This window comes from Notamacropus eugenii, chromosome 6, assembly GCF_028372415.1.
Source record: "Notamacropus eugenii isolate mMacEug1 chromosome 6, mMacEug1.pri_v2, whole genome shotgun sequence".
Taxonomy (NCBI): Eukaryota; Metazoa; Chordata; class Mammalia; order Diprotodontia; family Macropodidae; genus Notamacropus; species Notamacropus eugenii.
The window spans coordinates 75417394-75444093 of record NC_092877.1 but is presented as its reverse complement, the minus strand read 5'-3'; the positions used below and the strand labels follow the sequence as shown (position 1 = coordinate 75444093).

General features: G+C 38.1%; 1 protein-coding gene across 5 annotated transcripts in view; it reads right to left on the bottom strand.

The window, feature by feature from the left end:
• LOC140511308 (cytosolic beta-glucosidase-like) overlaps positions 1-26700 on the bottom strand; it is a 408352-nt gene that overhangs the window by 258914 nt on the left and 122738 nt on the right. For 2 of the 5 annotated variants that reach the window (XM_072620369.1, XM_072620372.1), the window contains exon 1: positions 11506-14909. The exons of 1 other annotated variant lie outside the window; for it this stretch is intronic. In XM_072620369.1, coding sequence (XP_072476470.1) covers positions 11506-11605 — 100 coding nt within the window. In that variant the 5' untranslated portion in view covers positions 11606-14909. Of the gene's footprint in view, positions 1-11505; positions 14920-26700 lie in introns of those variants that run through there. 2 more of the 5 variants (XR_011969491.1, XM_072620371.1) reach the window with 2 other exon arrangements.

The window sequence follows — 26700 nt, the reverse complement described above, 5'->3', positions numbered from 1 at the left end:
GGCTATGGAATATTGACTTAATAGGGATGACCTAATGGAGCTGCTTTGAAATTGAACAGGATGTACATCTAAATACATTTGGCGTCTCATAAATATCTAACAAATATCAAGAACCAGGAATTTAAAGAAGCTTCTTAAGTGTAAGAACAGAACTTTCTGATTGCAACAATTCCTTTTCCAATCATTCCAAGTTTCCCTTATTTTATTATTATTGCCTATCCTGAGTTGGATTATTTTAAGAATCATGGTGTTGGCCAATATCTTGTGGACTAGAGGGAAAGTATGGATAGTGAGGGAGGGAGACTGGGTAGCAATGGTGGTATGTGACATGAAGCATAAAGCAAAAAAGTAGGTATTAAAGAGGTCTGCCTCCTAACTTTTTCACACTCAGCTCACAGATCTGCCTAGTTAACCTTCTTGTCTAATTGCCAGATGGACTAAGAGTGACCTTCCTTCATACCTTTATTAAAACTCACCTCTTCTGTTAAGTTCCACCACCTGCCAACTATTCCAGCCCATAATTTCTCTTATTTTCTTACACAGACCATTCATTTTGGTTTCCTCCACAAGTGCAGATCACAAGCCTTTCATGCTCTATCAGGTGACTGTATGAGTTGTTAGGACCAAAAATTTGTCAGATGTTGGCCAGCCCCTTAGTGATGAATCTCTGTGAACTTAGCTAAGTTGATCCTTAGATACTAGACATACAGTTCATTCCTGGAATCATAAGTGAAATCTCTTCTTAGTGGGACCTATCAAAGCATACACTCTACCAGCACAGTCTACAAGAATCACATGGGATTGGAGACTTGGAAGGAACATCAACAATTACCCAGTCCCACGCAAACATGAAAAGAATTCTTATTACGATATGACTGACAAACGGTCATTCAGACTTGGATAAAGATCACCAAGGACAGGGAAACCACCACTTCTTGAGGCAGCCCATTCCACTTCTGGACTGCTGCAATCAATAGGAAATTTTTCTTGACATTAAGGCTAAATTGGTTGCTTCTCATTTTCTACCTATTGTTCCTGGTTCTACTTTCTGGGCATAATCAGAATAAATTTAATCTCCCACATAACATCCCTTCAAATACTTGAAAATAGTTATCATGTCCACCCTCCTACCCACTCCACCAACCCCACTCCAGTCTTTTCTCCAGAATAAACATCTCCAGTTTCTTTAATTAATCCTCATGAAAAGTACTCAGTGCTATCCTGGTTCCCCTTCCCTGGACACTCTTCAGCTTATCAATATCATTCTGGATACTGGAGTGCCCAGAACTAAACACAATACCCTAAAAAAGAGGTGGAAAAGGCAAATACAGAGCCATCTCCCTCTTCCTGGAAGCTATGCCTTTCTTAAAGAAGCTGAAGATCACATTAGCTTTTTTTTGATAAGGAGGAGTTGTGGCAGGGCTGCCACATCACACAGTGGACCCACTAAGTTTGCAGTCTACCAAAGCCTGCAGATATTTTTCATGACAACTGCTACCTAAGCAACCTTCTTCCAACTTGTACTTGAGAAATTGATTTTTTTGTACCCACCCAAGGGTACGACTTTACATTCATCCATATTGAATTTCACCTGGCTGGTCAAGATTCTCTTGGGCCCTGACTGTTTTCTACCATGTTCACTATCCCTCCCAGCTTTGTGTCATCTAAATCTAACAAGCATGATTCCTATGCCTTTATCCAAGTCATTGATAAAAGATTTTTGACAGCTCAGGAGCAAACAATGATCCCTAGATATCCTCCACCACTTTTTCATTTTGTCAAAACCACCACTTTGTTTCACTTCATTCCCTTCTCTCTAGTCTCTTTGTTCAAGCTACATGGCACTAGTAGTAATACAAAAATACTAGAGATCTGGCATCTCTGCCCTTAGGGACTTTACAAACTCATTATTATTTAAGTTTCTGATTTTATATTAGCCCTCAAACAAAGGTCACTCCTCCTTTTAGGTTGTTGTAGTTCATTCGTTTCAGTCATGTCCAACTCTTTGCGACCCTCTTTGGAGTATTCTTGGCAAAGATACTGTAATGGTTTGCCATTTCCTTTTCCAGCTCATTTTAGAGATGATGAAACTCAGGCAAACAGGGATAAATGACTCACACAGGGTCACACAGCTAATATCTATCTGAGGTCAGATTTAAATTCAAATCCTCCTGACTCTAGGCCCAGTGAGCTATCCACTGTTCCTCTTTTTATACTTTGACCAAATAAAACTAGATTATTGAGAAATCATTTCCACTCTCTTCCACTTTATGTTGCATAGACAAAGTCTTTGTCTCAGTCTGTTAAAGACGCCCCTTAACATAAACTCTGATGTATATCACTTACTTGAGCCCCAGATCTAGTCTTAGGTAATAATTTATAAGATACATGAAGTGGTTATGGTCCATCAGTTGAAAAATTAGCTTTCTCAAAGATCCCCAAATAGGCATCTGTATGATGGACTATAATGACTCTAAAGAACGATTACTGTCTTTAGAGTAAATAATGTACATTTTTAAAACTCCCCAAGCAGATATTTAAATGATAATTCATGGCTGTTGCCTTTTGTTGGTGATGGTTTTCTGAAAAAAAATCTTCATAGCCATTCCCTAACTTACAAATGTACTAAATTCCAACAGTTCATTAATAAGTAAGTTATTCAGAGCTTAGGAAAAAACTGTTGCAATTAGTTCCCTGACTACCCACCTTTCAAATGCTCTTTAAATTCACTAATGTACCTGGGGTTTAATACTAATAGTGTTACACCTAGAAAATATTTATAACATCATTTCTATAGAAAAAGTACAGCAAATTCTAGCTAGGCATCCCAGGGGCTTGTCTATGGCAATGTTTTAATTAATTATACATACATCTGTGTAATAGAAAACTCCTTTTCTAGTTCAATCACTCCTCCTGGTGTTCCAAGTTGGAGGACAATGTCGCCCCCATTGGTGGCCTAGTTCTTGAATTGTCCCCTCAGTCTGTACTCATGAGTCTTCTTGGAGTCTGGTGTTATAAGCTGGGAATTACCTGTACCCTTTTCCTTATACTTCCCCTTCCTGCCCTGCCGCCCCTCCTTCCTCTCAATTGCCAGTATTTTGAATAGGAGCTTCCTTCTAAGGATTCCCCTCTTTTTAAGTAAAGTAAAGGCATTTGCAATTCTGAAATGATAAAAGGACAAAAAAAAAATCTGAAGGATTTTCCTAATGATTATTAAACCTAAAAATATATTTGAATCTAGTGTTAATTTTATTTGGGGGAAGGTAAGGCATAACATATAGTAGTATAGTTAACTCAATTATCCGTACTGAAAAAGGAGACCATTGGTTTTGGTCACCTAATTCTAAAACAACTGGTGGTTTTAAATATGTTAGACTGGATTTTAGAACATTTTATAATAAAATTTTGATTAACCATCCTAGTAAACAAAAAGCTACTCCTTATCTATTTAGCTGGCTGGCCACCAGATGATGCCCCCAAGGTCTAATTTGAGGGAGGGCCTTCTAACTACCTAAATGCTACCACTCAAATCAAATCTTCGATGAGGCATTCTCCCAGCTAGGAGTCAAAGGGAATAGAGCGCTTGTCCTGGGGTGAGGAAGACCTAAGTTTAAATTTGGTCTCAGATACTTACTTAGGAGCTGCACGATCCTGGGAAAGTCACTTAACCTGTGTCAGCCTCAATTTTCTCTTCTGTACAATGCACCTCCATTCCAGGGTTATTGTGAGGACCAAATGAGACATAATACTTACTTGTAAAGTGCTTGGCAAACCTTAATGTTCTATATAAATTCTAACTATTGCTGTTTCATTATCATCCTGGTGTATTGTTTTTTATTTTATTAAAAACCAAAAAAAAAAAAAAGAAGCTTTCCTCCATGGATGAGGGTACATCCATAGCACAAACACAAACTACCATATGGAGTCACAGCATGTGAGAGTTGGAAAGAAAGTCCAGCATCCCTACCAATTGCCTCTCCACTCTTCATCTGAAGATTTTTCATGTGAGGGAATCCACTGCTTCCAAAGGCAGCCAGTTCTCCTGGGGCAGTCCAAACTGTTAAGGCTTCCCTTTACTCTACTGCCTCTCTGCAACGTGTACCTACAGCTACTAACTTAGAACAAGTAAGGTAAATTACATATCTCTTCCCAGTCTTTCCAATACCTGAAAACAGCTATAATATTCCCTTATATGTCACCTCAGTTCATTCATTTCAATAAAATAAAAATGTATTGGGCTAAATTAGGGCACCTAGGTGGCACAGTGGATTGTATCTTTGCCAAGAAAACCCCCAAAATGGGGTCAGGAAGAGTCAGACACGATCATAAACAACATGAGGTTACATATCTCTAGCCCCTTCAACTGATCCTCATTTGGCAGGGTCTAATGACCACTGGCCAGACTGGTCAGCTGTCACCCAAAAGGGGTCAAGGTCCTCAGGATCTATGGAACAAGAGAAGTATGGTTTTTATGGCAGCAAGGAGAGACTTGGAAGCATGGTGTTCTGTGCAGTGAGGGCAGCAAAGTCTAGGTAGAATGTCAGAGTTAGTAGCCCTGGAGAGAAAAACCAATAAAGAAGAAGAACACTGAGGAGAAACCTCCTGTCATTCACTAATGTACTTAGGACTGAACTGACCCTGAATCCAATAATATCAGGATAATTGAGGAAGTGACATTGATCCCTCTTTCCAGCTTTGTCTCCCGCTACTGCGTTTCATATACTTCAACTACCAGACAAATTGGACTGCTTCTCATCCCCACAAACATATCTGGCATTTTCCAGCCTCCTTTCTCTTACCTGAAATAGCCTACTCCAGCATCTCTCCATCCTCCATCACTTAGTGTGGGTGCCACCTCTTCTGCCAAGTCTTGATCTCCCCCCATCAGAAAAGATCTTTCCTTCCTTGGGATTCTATCATTACCTTATTAGGCTGATGAAGTCCAGGGCTTGGGCACAGCACAAGGTATCTGTACCCACCTTCAGCACAGAATGAGTCCAAACCTCACTCCATGCAGCAGAGGGTGCATGTCTTCGATGTTACTATATCTACTAATAGATATCTGGTCCCTCCAGCAGGACCAGAGAGCAGGAGTAAGTGACCCTTGGGTCACAGATCCTGATCGCAATTTCTAAGCCTCCATTTCATTTTGTGTATCACTTGGAGGTACAGACAGCCAGACCAGAGTGATACAGTACTTTCCTTTATTCCCACTTAGGCAACATTTTTTTCCCTTCTACCTTAGTCCTACCCCAGGCTACAGGGAATGCAACTGATTCTAACTTGAGGCACAAGCCAAGGATGAATAGGAGGCCTTTGTATTAGTAATCCTCTCCCCTTGTAAACTCAGGCAGGAATAACTCTAAAAGCATTTTGGGTTCTCTTGGCTTTTGCCCCTCCAATATACACCTCTGAACTTTCGGGTCAGCCATTCCCCAGCCAGTCCGGCTGCTCTGTGGGTTATGAGTTTGTGTGTCAGTGTTTGGGAGGGGGTGGGGGTAGATTCTACAAGTCCTTGAGTAGCATTTTTTGTGATTCAGTCTCTACGATTACACATAATCGTGAATGAATGCACGATTGTCTATTTTCCCAGCTAAGCTGAGCCAAACTGTCGAGAATCAGGTGGAGAGATGAGGGTAGATACCCACAAATATAAAATCATAGGGAAAAAGCCTGCAAAAAAAAAATCAATAACCCTCTATATACAATTTTTTCCCCTCTGTATTCCTGCATGGCTTTGCAAAAAGTTCCATATCTCTATCACTCACAAAGCCCTTATTCAGTTTTCTTGACTGTTAATTCATTTACTGCCTGGTGTATTACAGACTCTCTACTTTGTTTCTTTTCTACATAAGCAGGTTAGCTGTTTGCACAAAGGATTATTATAGAGAAGTCATCTATCTCTTCAAGGACTAGGACTTACTGAAGAGGGGAGAAGGACATACTGTGAATTGCATCCTGCCAGATCCAGTAAACAGACTGAGCTTGCAAATTGTTGGGGACCTGGGCATTAAGTCCTTATTTAACCTTGAGAACTGTTCTGCCCCAATACTTCCAGCTCAGGCAGTGTGCCTGCTTTTCTTTCTGGCTGAGACCCCTTTATTATTTGCTCAGAAACTTAGGTTACTTTCTATTATAGTTTTGTTGTACATAAATTATCTCCGCTACTACATTCTAGTTCTATGACAGTTAGGGTAATAATGTCTTACTTGTATATATCCATTTCAGTGCTTAATAGTTTTGCACCCAGTAAGTGCTTAATAAATGTTGTTTTTTAGCTGAATACAACTGAAGCAGGGTTTCTTAACCTGGGATCTAGGTGTGTTTCTTTTTTTCAATATTTTAATAGTAGATTTTAATATCTTATATGGGTGATTTTATGCATATAGAAACATTATTCTGAGGAGGTCCAAGAACTTAGATATGAAGAAATTTCATCTTTATTTCTATTAATGTCTAACTGAAATTTAGTATTCCTTAAATGATAAATTAGGTACACACATACAAAAAGAAAAAAAAAAACAACATGATTTTGATAAGAGTTCCATAACCTTCATAGTCTGTTAAAGAGGTCTATGACACAAAAAAACAGATTAAGAACCCCTGTCTTAGAGGTTGGGAAAGAGGAAAAGTGTTCTAGTATCCAACTACTACTGCCTGAGCAGAGTGGAAAAGGAAGTAAAGGTTGATTATAGGCACAAGCACCTTTCTTAGGACAAGGAAGAGAGTTTTGGGAAAGAAGAAAATGCAGAGGGAGAGGAGCCTGAAGAAATTACAACCTGTAACCTCAAACCCTCTTTAAAAAGAATCAGAACTATTCAGTTTTTGTATTTAAGAATCTAAGTAGATGAAGGCAAATATTGTGATCTGCAAGAAACATAAAGACTTTGTTGTTGTTCCTTGTTCTCTAAGAGGACCAATGACATTACAAGGATGATGTCTTGACTTGCCAGTGAATTGGATTTGAGTGAGGTGGAGTCATCAGCCTCACCCTCTGTTCCAGAGCCATGGAAGTCTGGTGATAAGACAAAGGTCAAGACCACTGTCAATGACCCAAGATGCAGTGGGTGATCTTGGTCTTTCTAATTAAGGGCAGCTAGGTGGCAGTGGAGAGAATAGTGGGCCTGCAGTCAGGAAGACCCATCTTCCTGAGCTCAAATCTGACCTCAAACACCTACTAGCTGTGTGACACGGTGCAAGTCACTTAACCTGTTTGTCTCAGTTTCCTCATCTATAAAATGAGCTGGAGAAGAAAATGGCAACTGTCTCTCAAATTAACATCATCCTACAAACAATGAAGCTTTAAACCATCCCAGTTACTGTTGGAACAGATATGCCTCCTGAAGCTAGGCTCTAGTTAATGGATTAGGGAAGTAAGAGAGAATAAAAATGTTAATGGGTATCTATTGTCAATGGGGATATACTTGTGCTTGTGTGGAATTACTGGTCAAAGAAGAGGTCGTAGATAAGATTCATGTTTTGAACAGAGGAAGGATATTGAGGTGTTGCTTCTATTTTGTTGTCCCATGATTCTTTGAAAATCAGATGACACCTGTAATATAGGGAAAGCCCATTGGAGAAGCAACATAGTAGATAAAGAGCTGATCTTGAAACTCAGAAGACCTAGAATTCAGTCTTTCCTCTGACTTAACACTGGTTGTTTTATAGTAAGCAAGTTCCTGAATTTCTCAGTACTTGAGAAGTGGCAGAAAAGGGAATGGTGATCTCTTTGGGGAAAGGCAGTTCCTTACTTGGAGTGCCCTATAATGATGAAATCACAAGTGTTCCTTTCCCTCCCCCCTAAAAAGTTGCATTATAATATTGATCAACTGATAGTCACAAGTCTAAAATAACTTGAATTCCAGAGACATTGAGTCCCCTGCTTACCACTGCCATGTTTCAGTTAGGTGGCTAAGCATTGTTCCCATAAAACTAATGGGCCCCTGTAAACATTGTTTTCCTAAATAACATGCTTTTCTAGGACCCATAAAGGTTCTTTGTAGAACTTCAAGATCACTTTCTCTGTTACTCATCATCTCTACATTGATGCAAAGTAAGATGAGGATATACATATACATATGTAGATACAATCTATAGTTTGTTTTTCTCTGTTTTGACTCTCCCTGGCTTAGGCAACAAGACCATCTCTATGCAATAAAAAGAATTTTGTAGGACTCCTTCCAAAGATACAAGTACAGAGAATAAAACAACACTACTCAAAATTGGCTTATATTCTAACAAATTATATCATTAGTGGGCATCTAGAAAAAGAAGAAATAATGATAAAGATCATATGATATAAACAAGGTCAATTCATGGGAAACTAAACTTATTTTCTTTTCTGACAGGGTTATTAACTAGTAGATTAGAGGGCTATGGTAGAGATAGCTTATCAAAATTTTAGTAAAGCTTTTGATGAATGGTTTCTTGCTATTTTTGTAGAAAATAGAGAGCTTTGCCTACTTAGGAACCACACATTTTTGCCCCAAAAAGAATAAATTAGAAAGATAATTTTAACTGGAATCTGTGATATTTTATCCAATTTTCACTTAAGTCACCAGGAGTTATCAGCATACATGTTGTAGGATTAAGTCTTTACCATCATACATGTTGCTTTTGTGCAGAATAACCTACTAAAGAGGTCAATTCAATGTCATATATATGCTTAACCTTCCATCTGGCCATAAATGGAGAACAGTCAAAATTAGAAGGGTTAAAATAATGAGAATTGCTATTTTCTTATATATATTGCATTTAAGTCACTCATATCTTATCCAGGTATCATCTATATTTTCCTTCCTGCCTTTTAGCTTAACAAATATTATTTTACAGTTTTTGCAATGCTCTTTACGACTCATGTAAAACACATAATTTTCCTCCTGCTTATACCTTTTATTTATTATTTACTTTTCAGATTTATTTCGACCCTTTCCTCTAAAAAGCTCAAATCACTATATAACCAACTCTTATAAAAAGAACATTAAACACTTCTTAAAATTGATAAATAGTAAAGCAGTTAGAAAGAGAAGCAAAGGGGCTATGAATAAAGAGACGTTCAGTCCACCTTTACCGTTTTATTCACACTATTCCCCTGTACCCACTCTTTGGTCCAGTAAAACTGGGATTATTCATTGTCCCCTGATGCCATTCCAGTCTCCCGTCTCTTGCTTTTTAGTTTTCTTTTATCCTTGAATTTGTTGGGTTCTGCCATTAGAATTTAATCTCCTTGAGACCAGGTATTGTCTTTCATTTTGTTTATTTGTATCCTCAACACTTAGTATGGCATCTAGCACACAGTAAGCACTTCATAAATGCTTGTTGACTTATTTGACTCTATGATTTTTCACATGATCTCTTCCATGCATAAGGGGAAAGGGAGGAAATAAGCATTTATACAGTGCCTACTATATGCCAGGAACTGTGCTAAGCACTTTAAAAATATTATCTCATTTGATCTTCATAACAACCCTGGCAGGTAGGTGCTATTATAATCCCCAGTTTGTAGTTAAGAAAACTGAGACAAATATAGGTGAAGAGACTTGCCCAGGGTCACATAGTATCTCAGGTAAAATTTGAACTCAGGTTCTCCTGACTCCAGGCCCAATACTAACTCATAGCATGGGTGGAGAGGGGGCATATTTCAGCTGTCTTCAAGTATTTGGAAGGCCATTATGGAGAAAGGGAGTTGGTATGGCTCTGTCTGGCCTCAGAGAGCAAAATTAGGGGAAAAAAAATTTGCAAGTTTCAGAGATAGATTTAGGCAATAGAAATTCTCTCTTCATATCCTAGAAATTCAAGTAATCTGGAAGTTGACTGAGCTCCTTTGAGAGGCTCCTACTCATGAGAGGGGCCAACTAGACTAAATAACCTCTGGAGTCCCTTCCAGTTCTGAGATTCTATGATTTTATGCATGGATTCACCGAAGTCGGTGGCCTGCTGCTACAGGAAGTCTTTGCTTATCAATGTACCTCACACACCCCAAAGTGATTTTTTATTTAATCTCTCCCATGATACTTTGACCCCTCCAGGGTGCTGTATCATATTCTTTCACCAGAGCCACAGTTTTATAGCAATTTAAAATCTAAAATGCACTTTCTTCAAGACAATCTCGTAAGAAAGGCAGTGGGATGATAATAGTGCTGGGGTTCCAAAAAGTTAAATGACCCACCATTATTGAACCATTGTATGTTATAGCCAGGTGTTCCAAGAACTAGAAATAGCCCTATATCCACAGTCAGAGGAGCTGAAGGTCTAACTAAGTAATCTCTAAGGTCTCCACCAGCTCTGACTTCTCTGTCTATTTGGCCATCATAACATGATGCTTATCCCTGGTAGGACTGAGGAGGGCATCAACTGTCATCCCTGTTTTTATTATTTTTAGTTCCTCCCTATGCCAGAGCGGCTCAGGACAAAATTAAGAGTATCTGCCTTCTCATGAGGAGTGTAAGCGATCTTTTAAAGTTGAAGCCACACAAAGATGGCAAAACACAATAATAGTCAATGTTAGAGAGGTTATGGAAAGATAGACCTGTTGGTTCTGGAGCTGTAAATTGGTCCAAACATTCCAAAAAAGAATTTGGAATTATACTAAAAATGATAGATAGGTGGTAGTAACTAGACCTGTGCTTTCCTTGGTAGAGGAAACTCCTGGGTGGAGAAGCTCCCTCTACTAATTCAGGTCAGCACCTTCTCTGCAACCTTTTGTGCAATCAAGACTATGAGAGAAATAACTAGAACAGTAAGTGTGGGCTAGAAGTGGAATTTTGAACCCATATCTCCTTGGCATCCAGGTTGGCTTTCTATCCCCTATAAAACATGCTTCAATGCTAAGAAAAATGACCTTTGAACCAGAGGTCCTACAACTAGGCATATACTCCAAGGAAGACAAAGACAGAATGTACAGTCTTCTACACACCAAAATATTTAGAGCAGCATTTATTGTAGTAACAAAGAAATGTAACCAAAGTAGGTATCCATCTGCTGGAGAAGAGCTAAACAAGTTGTGGTAAATAAAAGGGATGGAATGTTACTGCACTATAAGAAAATTAAGGAGAATTTAGAGAAGCATGGGAAATTTTTATATGAACTAATACAGAGTAAAGAAACAAGAACCAAGAAAACAACCTATACAGTGACTATCACACTGTAGAACAACAAAAAGAGAAAAGAAAAAACTCTGAATTTTGCATAACTTTATTATAATGACTAAACTTGTCCCTGAATAAGAGAAGAAAGAAACAATGTAGAATTTTCTCTCCTTGGGCAGACTCGGTTGGCTACTTTTGCTGGTCCACCCTTTTTGCCCTTTCTTTTTTATTCTGTTACAAGTATGGCCCATTGAGTGGAAGAAGGGATATATTTGGAAATAAAAATGATGTAAAAACAAAAGATAACAATAAAATTTAAGACTATGACAAAAAAAATGAAGCCACACAAATTCCAATACTGTCTTCTTTTGTCATTCACCCCACCCCTTTCTATTCAAATTCTCATGGAAGAGTTTACCTTCCACTTGATATGCTGCTGTGGCTGCTCCCCAGCCAAATCCTTCTGGGAAGGTCAATTCTTCTCGGTATGAACTGCTCAAAAAAGCCATTGTCATCATCCTGGGACTTCCAGAGAACTACAAGTAAAGTAGCGGCCAAGCAGAGCTCACTAGAGAGTACCACAGGGAAGAAGGAAAGCAGGGAAAAAGAGACGAAGTGAGCTTAAAAGGTCAAAGAAGACTTGGTTACAGCCTGGATAAGAGCTCCTTGCACAGCCAGCAAGGAAAGGAGCTATGTAATTGTTCATCTTTTTTTTTTTAAAACCATATTTGTGATCACCCTGGGTAACATCTTAACCCTCACTTTGGCCAAGTGGAGGGCATTTTCTGTGGTGTGCCCCTCCTCCCTGGCACTTTGACCATGCTGATCTTAATTTTTAAGTCCAAGAGTGTTAACCCTGAGGGCAGAGTATAAAACAGATTTTAAGTTAATAAACACCCTTTTTTCTCTTTAAGCAATCTTTAAAAATATTTTGAAAGGTTTTTACTTTTTGTTTTTAAAGTAGTTTAGAGTATAGTAAAGGAGAGAGAGAGGAAAGGAAATAAGCATTTATACAGTACCTACAGTATGTCAGGCAATGTTCTAAGTCTCTAAAGTACTTACTGTTATTATCCCTTATTTTACAGTTGAAGAGACTGAAGCAAATAGAGGTTAAATGACTTGCCCAGGGTCATGCAACTAGATAAGTGTCTGAGACCAAATTTGAGTGTAGGTATTCATGACTCCGGGTCCAGAGATCTATCCACTGTGCCAAGAGCTTTCTCAACAATGAGTAAAATGATTATAATTCAGATATGTCTTTGCAGGACATAGGAGGCAAACCTGGAGAATTTTTCACCTCAAGGTGAGAATATTCACAAGCTGAGAGTATTAGGGGTTTACCGACATAATGCAGCAAAGTAAAGGATTAAGCAAAGTGAGGACTTGATTTCACAAACATTAAATCTTTATGTTTGAACCAAGAGAACTGGGTTCTAACCTAGTTCTGCCATTAATTCTTCATGACCTTGGACCCAATAATTTAACCCACTGGGTTCTCAGTTTTCTTGTCTGTAAAGGAAGGGAATCGGGTTAATTCAACTGTTCTTAAATTTTTGTGTCAGAAGACCAATTCTCAGAACAATGTTTTTATATGCATAAAACAAAACATAAAGCATCACAAAGGAAACCTATTATGTTGAAATAGTGTTATTTTTCCTATCCTACTTTATATGCCCTTTTTATTCTATTCCCCTAGATTAAGAACGCCTGCTCGTTACATTCCTCTAAATTATAGAAAAGGGTGATTACCAGGAGCCAGAATATGTTCACTAACAAGTTAATCTCATTTCTTTTTATATCTGTTTTTAGAATTTTTGCTAGGATTTCTAGGCTGATCGTGCCAGGAAACCCCACAAACATAGTATACTTAGATTTCAACAAAAATTATTTGACAAAATTTTTCATAATATTCTTTTTTTTTCTTTTTGGAAAAGCAATTGGGATTGAGTGACTTGCCCAGGATCACACAGCTCATATGTGTCAAGTGTCTGAGGATGAGTTTGAATGCAGGTCCTCCTGAGTCCAGGGCAGGTACTCTATCCACTGCGCCTTCTAGATGCCCCTCCTAATATTCTTCAACACAAAATGTAGAAATGAAGACTGGATGGATAAATAGCTGACTGAATAACAATTTCCAAAGAATGTTGGTTAATAAATCATTGTCAACTTGGATGGTAGTCTCAAGTTCACATTTTTATGGTGTGCAAAGGTTTTTAACTGCTTTCCTGACAACAACCAGCTAGTATAAATATTTTGACCCTTGCTTTGTAGAAAAGAAAACTGAGGCTTGTCCAACAAACTGACTTGTCCAAAATCACATAACTAGTAAATTTTATAGCTGGATCTTCTAACTTCAGTTCAAACATATTACACTTTGAGTACTGTAATATAGCAGTAAATGAGTATATTTTCCAGTGTATCATATTGCCTTCAGTTTAGTGCCCCAGAGCTTTGTTCTTGACCCTGTTTTGTTTTTGGGTTTTTTTTCAAAAATTGTAATTTATAACCTAAATGAAGACCTAAAAGACATGCTTATCAAATTTTCCAGTAACTCAGAGCTAGGAGAGATACAGATGACTAATAAATTAAATGATGGAATCAGGATTCAAAATTTTGGACTAAAATCTCATGAGATGAAAGTTAATAGGCTAAAGGTAAGTCTTCAATTAGATTGTTCAAAATCAGCACCTAAGGAGAGAATAGAAGGAAACTGGCTGGACAGTTCCTAAGGAAAAGAGTCGAAATGTTTTATTTGATCACTCACTTCTCCCACTGTTCTCAAGCTTATTTCGAGCCTAAGTGTGAAACAGCTGTTAAAAAAAGACCCAACAATACCAACTACAGTAATGGAAACAGAGGGGCCAAATCAAGAGAGATAATAGCCCCATTATATACTCTGTGCTGATCACATTACGTCAGGCATATTGTATTAACTTCCAGGCATCATGGGATGGAAGAAACAGAAGCAGGAGAAAAAACATACACAATTACCAGAATATCGTAAAGGTCAACAACACTCAAAAGACACCAGAATTCATGTTAATTTAATGACCAATCTTGATTCCAGAAGACTGCTGGTAGAATTTAGTTCCATTTTCTGGAGGAAGAAGGAACCATTTGTATAACATCCACTGTGCCAGTCTCATTTGATCACACTGAGATAGGTACTATTATCATAACCATTTTATAGATGAGGAAACTGAGGGTAAATGACTTGCCCAAAGTCACACAACTAGTAGGTGTCTGAGATCATATTTGAACTCAAGGTTTCCTGACTCCAGGCCCATTGCTTTAATCACTGAGCCACCTGTAGATGTGTCTATATTATAGATGTGATAAGTTATAAGCACTGTCAGATGAGGTTTGTTCATTGTTTCATTTTACTTAACTATTTCTCTTTGTTACCACTGGGTTCCTGTAATGAGGTGATTATTAGGAAGTAAAAATGATGTAAAAAATCCCTCCCAAGAATTAATAAAGCATTAGAGGGAAAAACTGTACTATGATATTTTTAGAGTCTGATATTTTAGAAGAACGTATCCAGAATGATGGAAAGTTTACAAACTAAGTTCATGGACATCCTGAAATCTATTTACACATACCCTTTAGAGGATCTATGAACCCCAGCTTAGGAACCTTTGGTCTAAGATTGAGTATGATATCTATCATACATCATGTCATGGTTACAGAGTAAGGAGATATGGGTTAGAATTTGATTCTTATTGAACTTTGACACCAGCACCATGGCAGTAGGAAACTCACTTAAAATTCGTGAGCTTCACTTTCCCAAATTGTAAAATTAAGAAAAGAATTCATGTAGTACTACACAAAGTAAATGCATAAGAAAAGCATTTTGCTAACCTTAAAACACTATAAATGTGAATTATTTTGAAAATAATAAGCATTTGAAGGGCTATAAATTGGAATCAGAAATTTTCTGTTGGAAATTACAAGGAGATGTAATATAGATGGATAGGAGGAGAAATTTTTGAATAGTTAGAAAACCACTGTCTGCATTAAATATAGTAAACTCCTAATTATTGGAAGCATTCCAACAAGACTCTGGATTATCCTGTGACAGTGATTTTTTTAAAGGATTCTTTCTTGAGTTGGGGATTTACTAAGAGACCAGTAAGGTCATTTTCAAATTAAGAATCTATGACTTTATAATTTGTTCTTACTGATGCAAAAAAAAAATCAGGGAGAAAGTGGGAAGAAAAAATAATTTTTAAAAAGGGAATAGAAATGATAATAAATAATTATCATTATTGGGATTATTATTATTTAAAGCATCATGTCAGAAGAAATAGAAAGCCAAAATAATGAACATTTTGTCACTAAATTCAAGAGCCTTTGGCTTTAAAAGAGAGGGCAGAGGGAGCAATTGTCCCCAGATGAATGAATGGCAGAATATATGAGTGTGTAAATGTTAAATTGTTTTCAAAGGGAAACACTAGATGGCACTATTGCAATTTTTTCAGGGTTGTAGAAGTTTACAGTGACTTTAAAAATCAATTCATTCGTACTAGCAGTTAGTTTTCCACTCTTGATTATCTGAACTTCTAAGGATTGTGAACTCTTTCACCAACCTATTTTCCAGTCACAGTCCCCTCCTCTGTCCCTAATTACAAGAAATATGAGGTCCAGATTACAGTTTATTGTCTATACTTGTGGTCTGCATTACCTACCACCTCTTCTCCTCTTTATGGAGAGAATACTGTAGATGACCTTTACCTTCCATTCAAGATAGATTTGTGTTATTGTTCAGTCATGTCTGACTCTTTGTAATCCGATTTGGGGTTTTCTTGGCAAAGATATTACAGTGATTTGCCATTTCCTTCTCCAGTTCATTTTACAGATGAGGAAACTGAGGTAAACAGGGTTAAGCAACTTGCCCACAGCTAGTAAGTGTCTGAGGCCAGATTTGACCTCATGAAGATGAGTCTTCCTGAACCCGAGCCCAGTGTCCAACCAATGAGCCACCAAGCAGTCCCCAAGAAGTATTTAATTATGAGTGATATTACACATCTACCTTTTGAAAGGATTCATAAAGTAGAACAAGGCAGATTTACCTGAGAACAAAATTTCTTCTCACTCCCAGTAAACTTGACTGGAAACCTCCAAGTTATTTCTGCCTCTTCTATCTCTTGCACCTCCTCATGAGTCCAGTCAAGTGCCAACTGCAATAACCTCAGTCAGGCTCTCCCTACCCCTCCCCTTGACTATTTTTGTAGCCTCCTAACTAGTCCCCTTGCCTTCTCCAATCCATACCCCCCAATCCCGACCCTACTGTTCTGAAAGCACTCTCCTGGCCAAAAACCCTCAGCTCATCCCTATTACTTCTATGAAATAACACAGGACCCCTTAGCTTAGTATTTCAGGTCCTCCTTCAAAATTTGACACCAGTCTGCCTTTCCAGGCCCCTTTGATATCGTTCCTTCCATTTTGCCTCACAGATTATCCCCCATGCCCAGAATGTACATTTTCCTCACCACCACATGTTAAAATTCTCCTTTCTTTTCAAGGATAGTTCATGAAGCTTTACATGATCACTCCAAATAAAAATGTTGTATACTTCCTCAGATTTTCCTAGAGGACTTAGTTCTGTCTCTTCCTTCCCCTAAATCACTTTTCCTTCTATTATACTCAATTGTGGACATCTTGTATTCCTCCCAATAGTTGTAAACTGCATTAGGTCAGCAACTCTGTTGTTTTCTGTCACTTTAACCCCAAAGCCTAATAATGCTTTACACATAAGAGGAATTTAATAACTATTTGTCAGATTTGTTGAAGGCAACCTGGTATAGCACAAAGAGAATGGAATTTGGAGTAACAAGACCTGGGTTTAAATCCTAACAGATCCCTAACTAGGTCAGGTCCTCTCTAACTTTGCCCCAGATGGTGATATCTTAGGTGCACACTTCTTTTCTATTGGTGATCATTTGCCCAGAGGAAGGAAGGGAAGAAACAGAAGCGTTCCTAGGAACAAATTGCTAGCTATAAAGTAGTTCCTTGGACTTTTCTACCCAGGAAGAAGAGGTGCTTCAGGACCCTCCCCCTCCAGAAATAAGGTCCATGTCACTCCAGCCAGAGATATGCTTATTCACACCACAGTCAGTCTTTAGAGAGGTGTAGCACCATGATGAACTGTGGGCTGGTTAGTGGTCCCTTTGATCACAATCTCCACCTTACATCTGAAAAATTACAGGCACCAAAATTCCTAGAGACAGCTCTGAATGCTAGCTCTCATATTTCCTATTTTTGTGGACTTTGGCCATGTCACCCCATGGACCTCTGAACAAGTGCTAGCTGGGTTCCTCTGGTTTTAGGTCATCAACCGCTCCCTGTCTTCAGGATATATTCTGAGCTCTGGCATCATGGTGACTCTTCTACATGAATACTCATCAATATTTTTAGTGGTACAAGTCCCACTTCCCCCACCCAAGTATTATTTTGTAACTAATATCAGTTGTGTATTTTCCCAGTTCAAAAAGAGTGGTCCCTTTCACCGCCTACTTCAGTGCTCTCCAGTTTGTGATCATTGGCATCTTAACCCTCCTTTTCTAAATCCTCCCCCAATCATTTCCACATCTTTCTCTGGCAACTACAATCAAATCAACATTCTCATTGCTGCTGAAAAGACCATTCAAACAACTCCCCAGTGGTTCTATCCTCCATTGGCATCACTTCACAAACCAAAACACTCATTTCATATCACTATTCTCCCTATTATCGCTATTATTTCCACCTATTAAAATATAAGGCCCTTGAGAGTAGAGATTGTCTGGCTTTTGTAGTTATATATTTTGCACATAGCTTAGTGAATAAACACATAATAAATGAGTTTTTTTCTTTCTTTCATTTATTCATTCATTCATTAATGTTCATTAACATTCCCTTGGCTAAGGCTGATTTTTGATATCCTATCAATACCCTCCTAGTTTGAGGGGGAGAATCTACAACTCCTTTTCCTCAGTGACTCCCTCTAGCTACCTCTGATGTCAGCTGACAATCTAAATTCCTGAACACATTGTGCTCAAGGGCAGAGCCGCAGTTCAGACACCCAGAACAAGTCATAGAATTTCTTAGAGGGGATTTTAGTAGACATCTCTCCGAAGCCATACCTCTCTAAGACAAAGCCAAGAATTGGTCATTCAACCTTTGCACCAATGAAGAGTAATCCCCTACCTCCTGAGGTAGCATTCCACTTTCTAATATTGCTGACATCAAGACCCTTTGCTTATGATCCTACTCAGGGATTCTAGTTTTGTTTGGGAGGGACTAAGTCTAATCCTTCTACATGATAGCCCTTCAAAGACTTAAAAAGATCTATCATGTCCCCCTTGAGCCTTCTCTTTTCCAGGCTAAGTATTCCCAGTTCTTTCCACAATTTTTGATCACATCTACATTGATTTTAAAATCTAATTATGTAGGAAAGCCTCTTTTTCTCTTCCTCTTAATTTGGTTGTTCAGTTTGGTCTCTAGTGTGCCTGGTATGCTATTAGGTCTCTAGTTCCCTTCTTAGAAGTAGCAGCAGATTCCCATTTCAACTAACTGAACTGGGCATATGATTCAAAGCAGGACTCTCAATTTCCTGGATTTGTAGCCTCTAAGGTCAGTATTGAGTTGGTACAGGTGACAGAGAGAATCAGCAAGACTGAGAACAAGACATTCAGTCAAATTTCTCATTTTATTCAGGAAACTGAACTGAAGTTTAGTTATAACTTACAAATGAGTTATAATTTAAAAGGTATTGCTGTAGTCTGCATCTCAATATTTGAAAAGTATGCGACTTAATTCACACAAATTGCCACCACCCTACACCTTAGGAAGTCCTGAATTGCAGAGACAAAAACAAAAACAAAAAACATTGCTTGGTTGCCTAAAATTCTATTTAGATACTACACCTTGGCCTGCATAGTGCAGTGTAAGTAACTCCATCAGGTCCTAGCCAATGGCAAAGGTTTTGTGTAGGCCCAGGGGGTAGAGTAATTTAGCAAAGTAAATAGAAATCCATCACTAAATTTAAGTAAGTTGATCCTCTGATCACAGTAAGAGGAATTTGTCACTGGGTCATTACTTGACATTTTTCTTGCCAGAGCTTGACTCTGTTGATATAATCTTCCAGAATTACTGATCACCTCCAAGGCACAATCACTAATGAGATAGAATCGGATGACTGTACTGTTATTTTATTGGTATCATTTACATTATAATTTTGTTTGAATACTCTTGAAGGCCAGAGAAACTCTGAAGAGCAAAGTTTAATGAATTCGTGGTCCTGTGAAAAAATGCCTCTAAAAGTTCCATTTGTCCTCTGTATATTGCCAAACAAACGTGTCTTTAATGAGGAGGTCCCATCCTTTCATGTCTATCTATCCCCACTCTTTCACTTACCCCCCTCCCATACACATACCCCACACAAATTTTGGAATGTAGGAACCACTCAGGTGGTAACTGAGTCTGTAGTCTTATATTTACAGGAAAAGTATATTTCTGGAGAGTTACATTTTCAAGCAATAGAAATAAAACAATATAAAAAGGTTTATTTTATTACTTCACTGCAGAGGAGCAGAAAAATGCCCAGGGGGGAAATGTGCTCTCTGGTTTATTTGTTATAGTATCTAATGAGCTTAAAATGTTTTCCTAGAGCAGTAGAATGCCAACCTGTTAGCAGGGGAAGCTCTGTGAGTAGAGATAAATGTGCTGAATAGAGAACTGGAGGAGAGAAGAAAGAAAAGAGAAAGGAAAAAAGTTAGGGAGAAAGAAATGATGAGGAGGGGACAGGAGTATAAGGGGGAAAACCCCACAGATAAATGATTGATCAGTGTGGGGAAGTGGTTTTCCATACCAGCAGTTCCCCAAACCAATGAAACACAAACACACGTATGTGTGCATATATGTATATGTATATTTGTGTGTTTGGATCTTTGCATATATACACATAATATCCATTAATACATGTATGAGAGGTAAAAGTTCTGAATCTTTGGTGATACTCTCCTATTACTAATACCCAGTGATACACTCAATCCCTACAAAGCATCATCAGCTCCCTCTAAACCATCCTTTTCAATAAAGACACAAAAATTTTGTTCCTGTTCTAACTGACAGTTATGGAACTTCTGAAAGCTACTAAATCGAAAAGGCTCTAATTGGCAGTCTCAGGAGAGACTCGTTTTCATACCTTCTATTTATTTATTGAAGATAACATCCTGAAATACAACATTAATATAATATAAAATGATGAAAGTCTCATTTAAGGTGAAAAGAGGAATAATGCTGCATAATTATAGCTTAGCTATTGGGTAATTGTCAAAACAAATAAAAATCACATTCCCTGCCCCTTCAGGCAGTGACAGAGTAGTATAAACATAATCACAGACTATTCACTACTGAGGGGATTGTTACTCAGGAAGAAAAGGAAGCCAATAAAGAGAACATTTTAAAAATTCTTTCTGTTGCCTTTCAACAGGTGATCCATTCCTGACACAACTGGCTAGCCTCTCCAGGACTCTCCCATGTTCATGTCCACATGAAAGCATCTGGAATCTTTGTTCAACCACAGCTTTGGGTGACCTATGATCCCTGCAATCTAAGGGCTATAATCTAAGTCACTTCTCAACTGGTCCATCACCTTCTGAGTAAGCATATGCATGTAAAGAAGACTTGGCAACCAAGGAGAAAATAATTAAGCAGATGATGCTAAAGGGTATACAGTTTCTAAGTCATTTTTGGCAATCCAAGGGTATATCATATGGAGGAAACTAGAATATATTCAAATGAAACACATTATGCATTTGTACTTGTTAACAGGTGGTTAAGTTGGCTTCAGGATTTGTTTTTGCCAACTTGAAAAGTCCTTCATTCCAAAAGTAAGTAATTTAAGGCAAGTAGAGTCCAAGCTTCAACAGGAGAGTATAAAGGAAAGAAGGGAAGAAGAAGGTCAAAATAAAGACACATCATAAGAAAAAAACACCCAAAGATCAATTTTTACTGTGGCAAAAATAATTTTAATCCTAAATATTTCCTGTGGGGAGGTATTGAAGGTCATTTATCTTTGGGAATATAGGGTCTTAACAGCTGGTTGCTTGAGCCTCTGGAAGAGATCTGAAGTAAAATAAAAAGAAACATTCTTGTTTCCATGTTATGGGAATGTTTTTATTTCCTTTTATTAGTTTTTATTTTTTTAGGACTCAGGGACATTTTTGCAGGAACTTTTGGTTAACTAAAACCCTAGTTTTTGTTAATATTAACCTTACCTGACCAAGATCTGATTCCTAAAATAATATTATGGGAACACTATTTGATATTTGATAAAAATCCCCAATTCCCAAAGTTTTTTTTTTTGTCTGTTTGTTTTTTTAGTTATTTGTTAGTTTCCCTAGCTAACTGTGTAAGGATTTTCTTGACTCCACTGTTCTTACTTATCTTGGTGACATATACTTCTTCCCCTGAAATCAGCCTATTTGCAGACCCTCTAAAGGAAGTTTCATCTGTAACTTGATGTGCTACCTATTGTGTGTTTTCTTAGAGGATGTATGAGATTGTGACTTTTATTTGTTCAAATTTTCTAACGTTGAAGAAATGGTAGGATTATGAATTTTTTTTTAAAGTTAGCATCTGTGACCTATGAGAAATATACAAGATTTCAACATGTAAAAGAATTATTTCTCTTTCACAATTTTATCTATAAGAAGCCCTATTACAATCCTTATCTTCATTTAGATTGATTTTTTCGTCTGAGATCTGTATCTATGCTTAAGCATAAAAAAAAACCTAGGTTTTTCTTACCTCTAGAATTTCTTCATTGTGGTAAATTTATTTTCACAGCAGTTATTTACTCCATGAACTCAAAGAAGAAATATTTTTCCTGTTATGTCCCCTTACCTGAGAGCGAATAAAAACAGCACTGAGAGAGATATTGAAGTACTCCCAAACACAAGGATGAAGGAAGATTCTTGGCAAGTAAAAAGGCAGAAATGAAGAGATCCACAAATAGTAAATCTCCAGTTTGAGCAGGCACTGACTTTTAGTTATCACTAATGTAACCTACCCACCCTCACTTCTACCCTCATACCATACCCACAGGAGCTTCTGGGTTTAGCTAAGAGACTTCAGGAGTCTCAGACTAGAAATTAGGGACAAGTAAGGTGACCCTATGGCTATTTTTTATTCATTTTGAACGTAAATACAAAAAGACCAAAAAAATTAAAGTTCACGTATAGAGTACAATAAAAAAGAGCATTCAATATGAAACCATGAGTCTCCACTTCACACTGCTTTTTTTTAAAAACTGTAACAAATACTACACATTTTTAAAGCTACTCTGCTTTTCTATGCTTCTTTCTCCATTTTCTATCATTCTCTGCTGTGTACTTTTGATTTTTTCTCTCTCCCTCCCTATCCCACACTCAAGACCATTAAATATAGATGTAGGTGTGTATGTATGTGTGCGTGCTTGTACGTATGTGTGCGTATGTAAAACCAGAGTATATACCATGTATTTATTAGTATTTATTTATTAGCTCTTTCTCTGGAGGTGGATAGCACTTTCCTTCCTGGGGCTTTTGTAATTGATTTGGATATTTATAATTCTCAAAATAATTTCATCATTCACAGTTGTTCTGCAAACAATAATGTTATTTCTCTTCTTGGATCTGCTCATTTCCCTCTTCATTATTTCACGCAAGTCTTTCCATGTTTTTCTAAAATCAACCAGCTCATCATTTCTTCAAGCACAAGTAGTATTCCATCACAATCATACACCACGACTCGTTTAGTCATTCTCTGGGTAATGGGCAACCCTTCAGTTTCCAGTTTTTGTCACCACAAAGTGAGCTGCTATGATATTTTAGAACATATGAGTGCTTTGCCTTTTTCCTTGATCATCTAAATCTGTGGTCCTGTGTTTAAGATGAAACTTTGTATCTTCCCCTAAAGTTCTTTAAACTTTCTTCTTTCTTTCAGTGGCACTATCATTCTCCCACATACACAGATTCAAAATCTTGCACTCCTCTTTAACTATTCTTTATCCTTCATATTCTATATCCCATCAATGCGAAAATTTCATCAACTCTTCCATTAAAATCTCATCCCTCTATTCTCATCAGAGTTCACCTAGATTGGGCAGCTAGGTGGTGCAGTGGATAGAGCACCAGTGCAGGAGTCAGGAGGACCTGAGTTCTAATCTCACTTCAAACACTTAACACTCACTAGCTGTGTGAGCTTGGGCAAGTCACTTAACCCCAACTGCTTCATCCTGGGTCATCTCCAGTCATCCTGATGAATATCTGGTCACTGGATTCAGATGGTTCTGGAGGAGAAGGGAGGCTGGTGACCTGCACAGCCCTCCTCACTCAAAACAAAGTCAAGTGCAAGTCATGTCATTATTTCTCTAATGGCATGGTCTCCTTCAGCAATGAAGGACAAGCACACACACTCACCTAGATTACTGAAATATCTTCTCAGCTTCAGTCTTTCCATTTTCAATATATCCTGCATGTGGCAGCTAGGTGATGTAGTGGATAGAGCACTGGTCCTGGAGTCAGAAAGACCTGAATTCAATTCTGTTTTCCAGTACTTACTAGTTGTAAGACCTTGGGCAAGTCAATTAGCCCCTGTCTGTTTCCTCAACCACAGAATAGAAATAAGAATAGTACCTATTTCACAGGGCTTTTGTAAGGATTAAATGAGATATTTATCCCTATCACAGTTCCTGGTATATAGTAGGCACTTAGTACTTGCTTCCTTCTGTGAACATTGTCATGTGTGGGATTATATACAGATCCCTTATCCTTTTGGGGCCTTTTTTTATTTGGAAAATGAAAGTAATCAAACCTGGTATCATTTAAAGATTCTTTATAACTTTAAATCCTGTGACGGAGTTTGTCATCATTTATTCATTCCTTAAAGGCAAAATGAAAAGAGGCCAAGATTTGGAGTCAGAAAATGAGAATTGAACCTACAACTCTAACACTAACTTTCTGACCTTGGGTATGTCAATTAGTCAGAAGATTCACTTATACATCTCTGTAAAAGAGAAAGTAATGCTTACAATATCTTACCTCATGGAATTTTTGTGAGGGTATAATAATAAACGTTTATCATCATCATCGTTATCACTAGTGTTTAAACAGTTTTTTAAGCTTTAGAAGGCATTCCACCCAATCTTCACAACAACCCATAGAGGTGGGTACAGTTATCATCCCCATTTTATAGATGAGTAAATGGAGGCTGAGAGAAGTTACCCAAGATTGGTAAGTACCTGGGACTGGATTGTAATTCAAGTCTTGCAGATCCCAGGTCCAGCACTCTTTCCACTACATGACCCAATGTAAAACTATGAAAACATGAGCTTTAGTCAACAAGCAAGTATTACATGATGTGGCTTGTCATTAGTTCTTGAAGAGGATCATGATATCAGGGAGGTGATGCCAGGATGTGCAAGTGAATTGGATTTAAGTGAGGGAGGGCTGATAAAGTGCTAGGCACTGGTAGAACTACAAGAATGAATGAAACTTGGTTACTCTAATCTAGGAGCTTATCATCTACTCAGGGACATAAAATCCAAAAGTCAATATAATACGAAGTAGTGATATATGCTAAGAGAAGAATAACCTAAAAGTTAGAAGAGTTTAGAGAGTAATACGGGAAAAGTAGCATTTGATCTGAACTTTGAAAGAAATTCCAGCAAGCATCCTCACAACCTGCATAAAAAGAAATAGTAATTCCTGTGAATAGGAACAAGTAATAACAAGGGGTGAAGGATAGAGGGGAAAGGGATGGAGAAGGATTAGGAGAGGAAGCTATGACTTCTTATTCCTGATGTGGTAAAGTGGATAGAGTATAGGACCTGGAATCAGGAAGACCTAAGATCAAATCCAACCTCAGACACGCATTAGATTTATGATCCTAGATAAGTCATTTAACTTCTTTCTGCCTCTGTTTACTCAACTATAGGAGGGGGATAATAATAGTACCTACCTCACAGGGTTGTTGTGAGGATCAAATAAGAAAGCATTTGTTAAGGTTCCTAATACAGTGCCTGGGATATAGTAGATATTTCATAAGTACTCCTTCCTTTCCTTCTTGTTCCCTCCCCTCTTCTCCTGTCCCTTCTCTTTCCTCTCCCTTCTTTTCTCCTCCCTCCTCCACTTAAAGCCTCTTTAGGAAGGACTGGGCTTCACTGCTGTCTCTCCTCTGTTGTTTGCCTTCCTCTGTCCTTACCTGTCTGTTTCTCCATCTCTATCTCTGTCTGTCTCTCAGGTCTATGGCTATGGAGGTTAATAATAGCTTCCATGGGAGTTATTATAGGAATTTAAAGTTGTCATGTTCTTTCTTTCCCTGGGGAGAGTCATGTGTATTGGGCTGCCCTGGAAGGCCCAGGCTTTGAGAGAAAGTATATATATACCAGTAATGACAATGTGTCACAAGGTAATCATCAGTTGTACCCTTGACAACACTTCCTGGACTCAGGTAGACACCTGAGCCCAAGATCACAGGGCTCTGACAGTCTGGAGGTCCAGAATGCTGACATGAGGACTGGAGTTCCATCCATAGTGATGGGGAATGGCTACAGAAACTTTCACTACACTCAGTCAGGGGGTCAGTATGACAAGGAATTTCTCAAAACTAGTCTCCAACTGTGAGAGAATAGAGAAGAATCTGGGGGGCCAAGACCTATGCAAATGGCCTGATTGGATCCATAGACTCTGGACTTGTGATCTTCTACCCCAGGGAGTATGTATAATTTTTATGCTCGAGCTGCCAATCCTGGTCTTACCAGAATATGCATCATTAGCCAAACAGGCACATCTTTATAGATATTAAAATTTTTTTTTAAAAGATCCTATTGACTTCCATTAAAAGTAATGGTTTTGTGATGCATCACAAGGCCTAGTGCCTAAGATGAACTAGTCTTGGGGTTTCATAAACACTGTACTAATTTTCCATGTCAGTAGGAGGCAATCTAAAATATATAAACGAACAAAAACAAGGAATAAAATCATCCATAATATTCTTAACATACAAATAAATGAATAAAAAGTATTATTAGGTGCTTACTATGTGTCAACTACTGGGCTCTGACTAGGGTTACAAGTATAAAAGTGAAACAGCCTATGTTTTCAAGGAGCTTACATTCAATAGGGAAAACACATACAGAGAAGTAGTTAGGGAAGATGACAGGGCTGCTGAACGGATTCAGGGCGGTAGACTAACATGCCGTTTCTTAAGACCATGTCAATATTGATGTCATTATCATTCTCAGAGCAAGAGGTGGAAAAAGATGGGGAAAAGGTATATTTTTGGCAGAGCAGTCAATATCAAAAAGCTAGTGTGGACAGATGAACACATAGTATGTGAAGCATGGCCCAGGGCCATCTACATATAGTTGACTCTGTGTGTTTGCACTCATTCATTGATCAATCAGGAAAACTTGAGTATCCCAGAGTTGAAGTTCCAGAACTTTATGGATTGAATCTCCTCTGGCATGGGTTCTATATATCCAGTAGTCTGGATACTACAGTGGCAGAATAGATGATGGCTAGGTAAAAGATTAGATAGGCTATATCCAGGCATATTATGCTGAATTATTAAGCAGACCAAACTC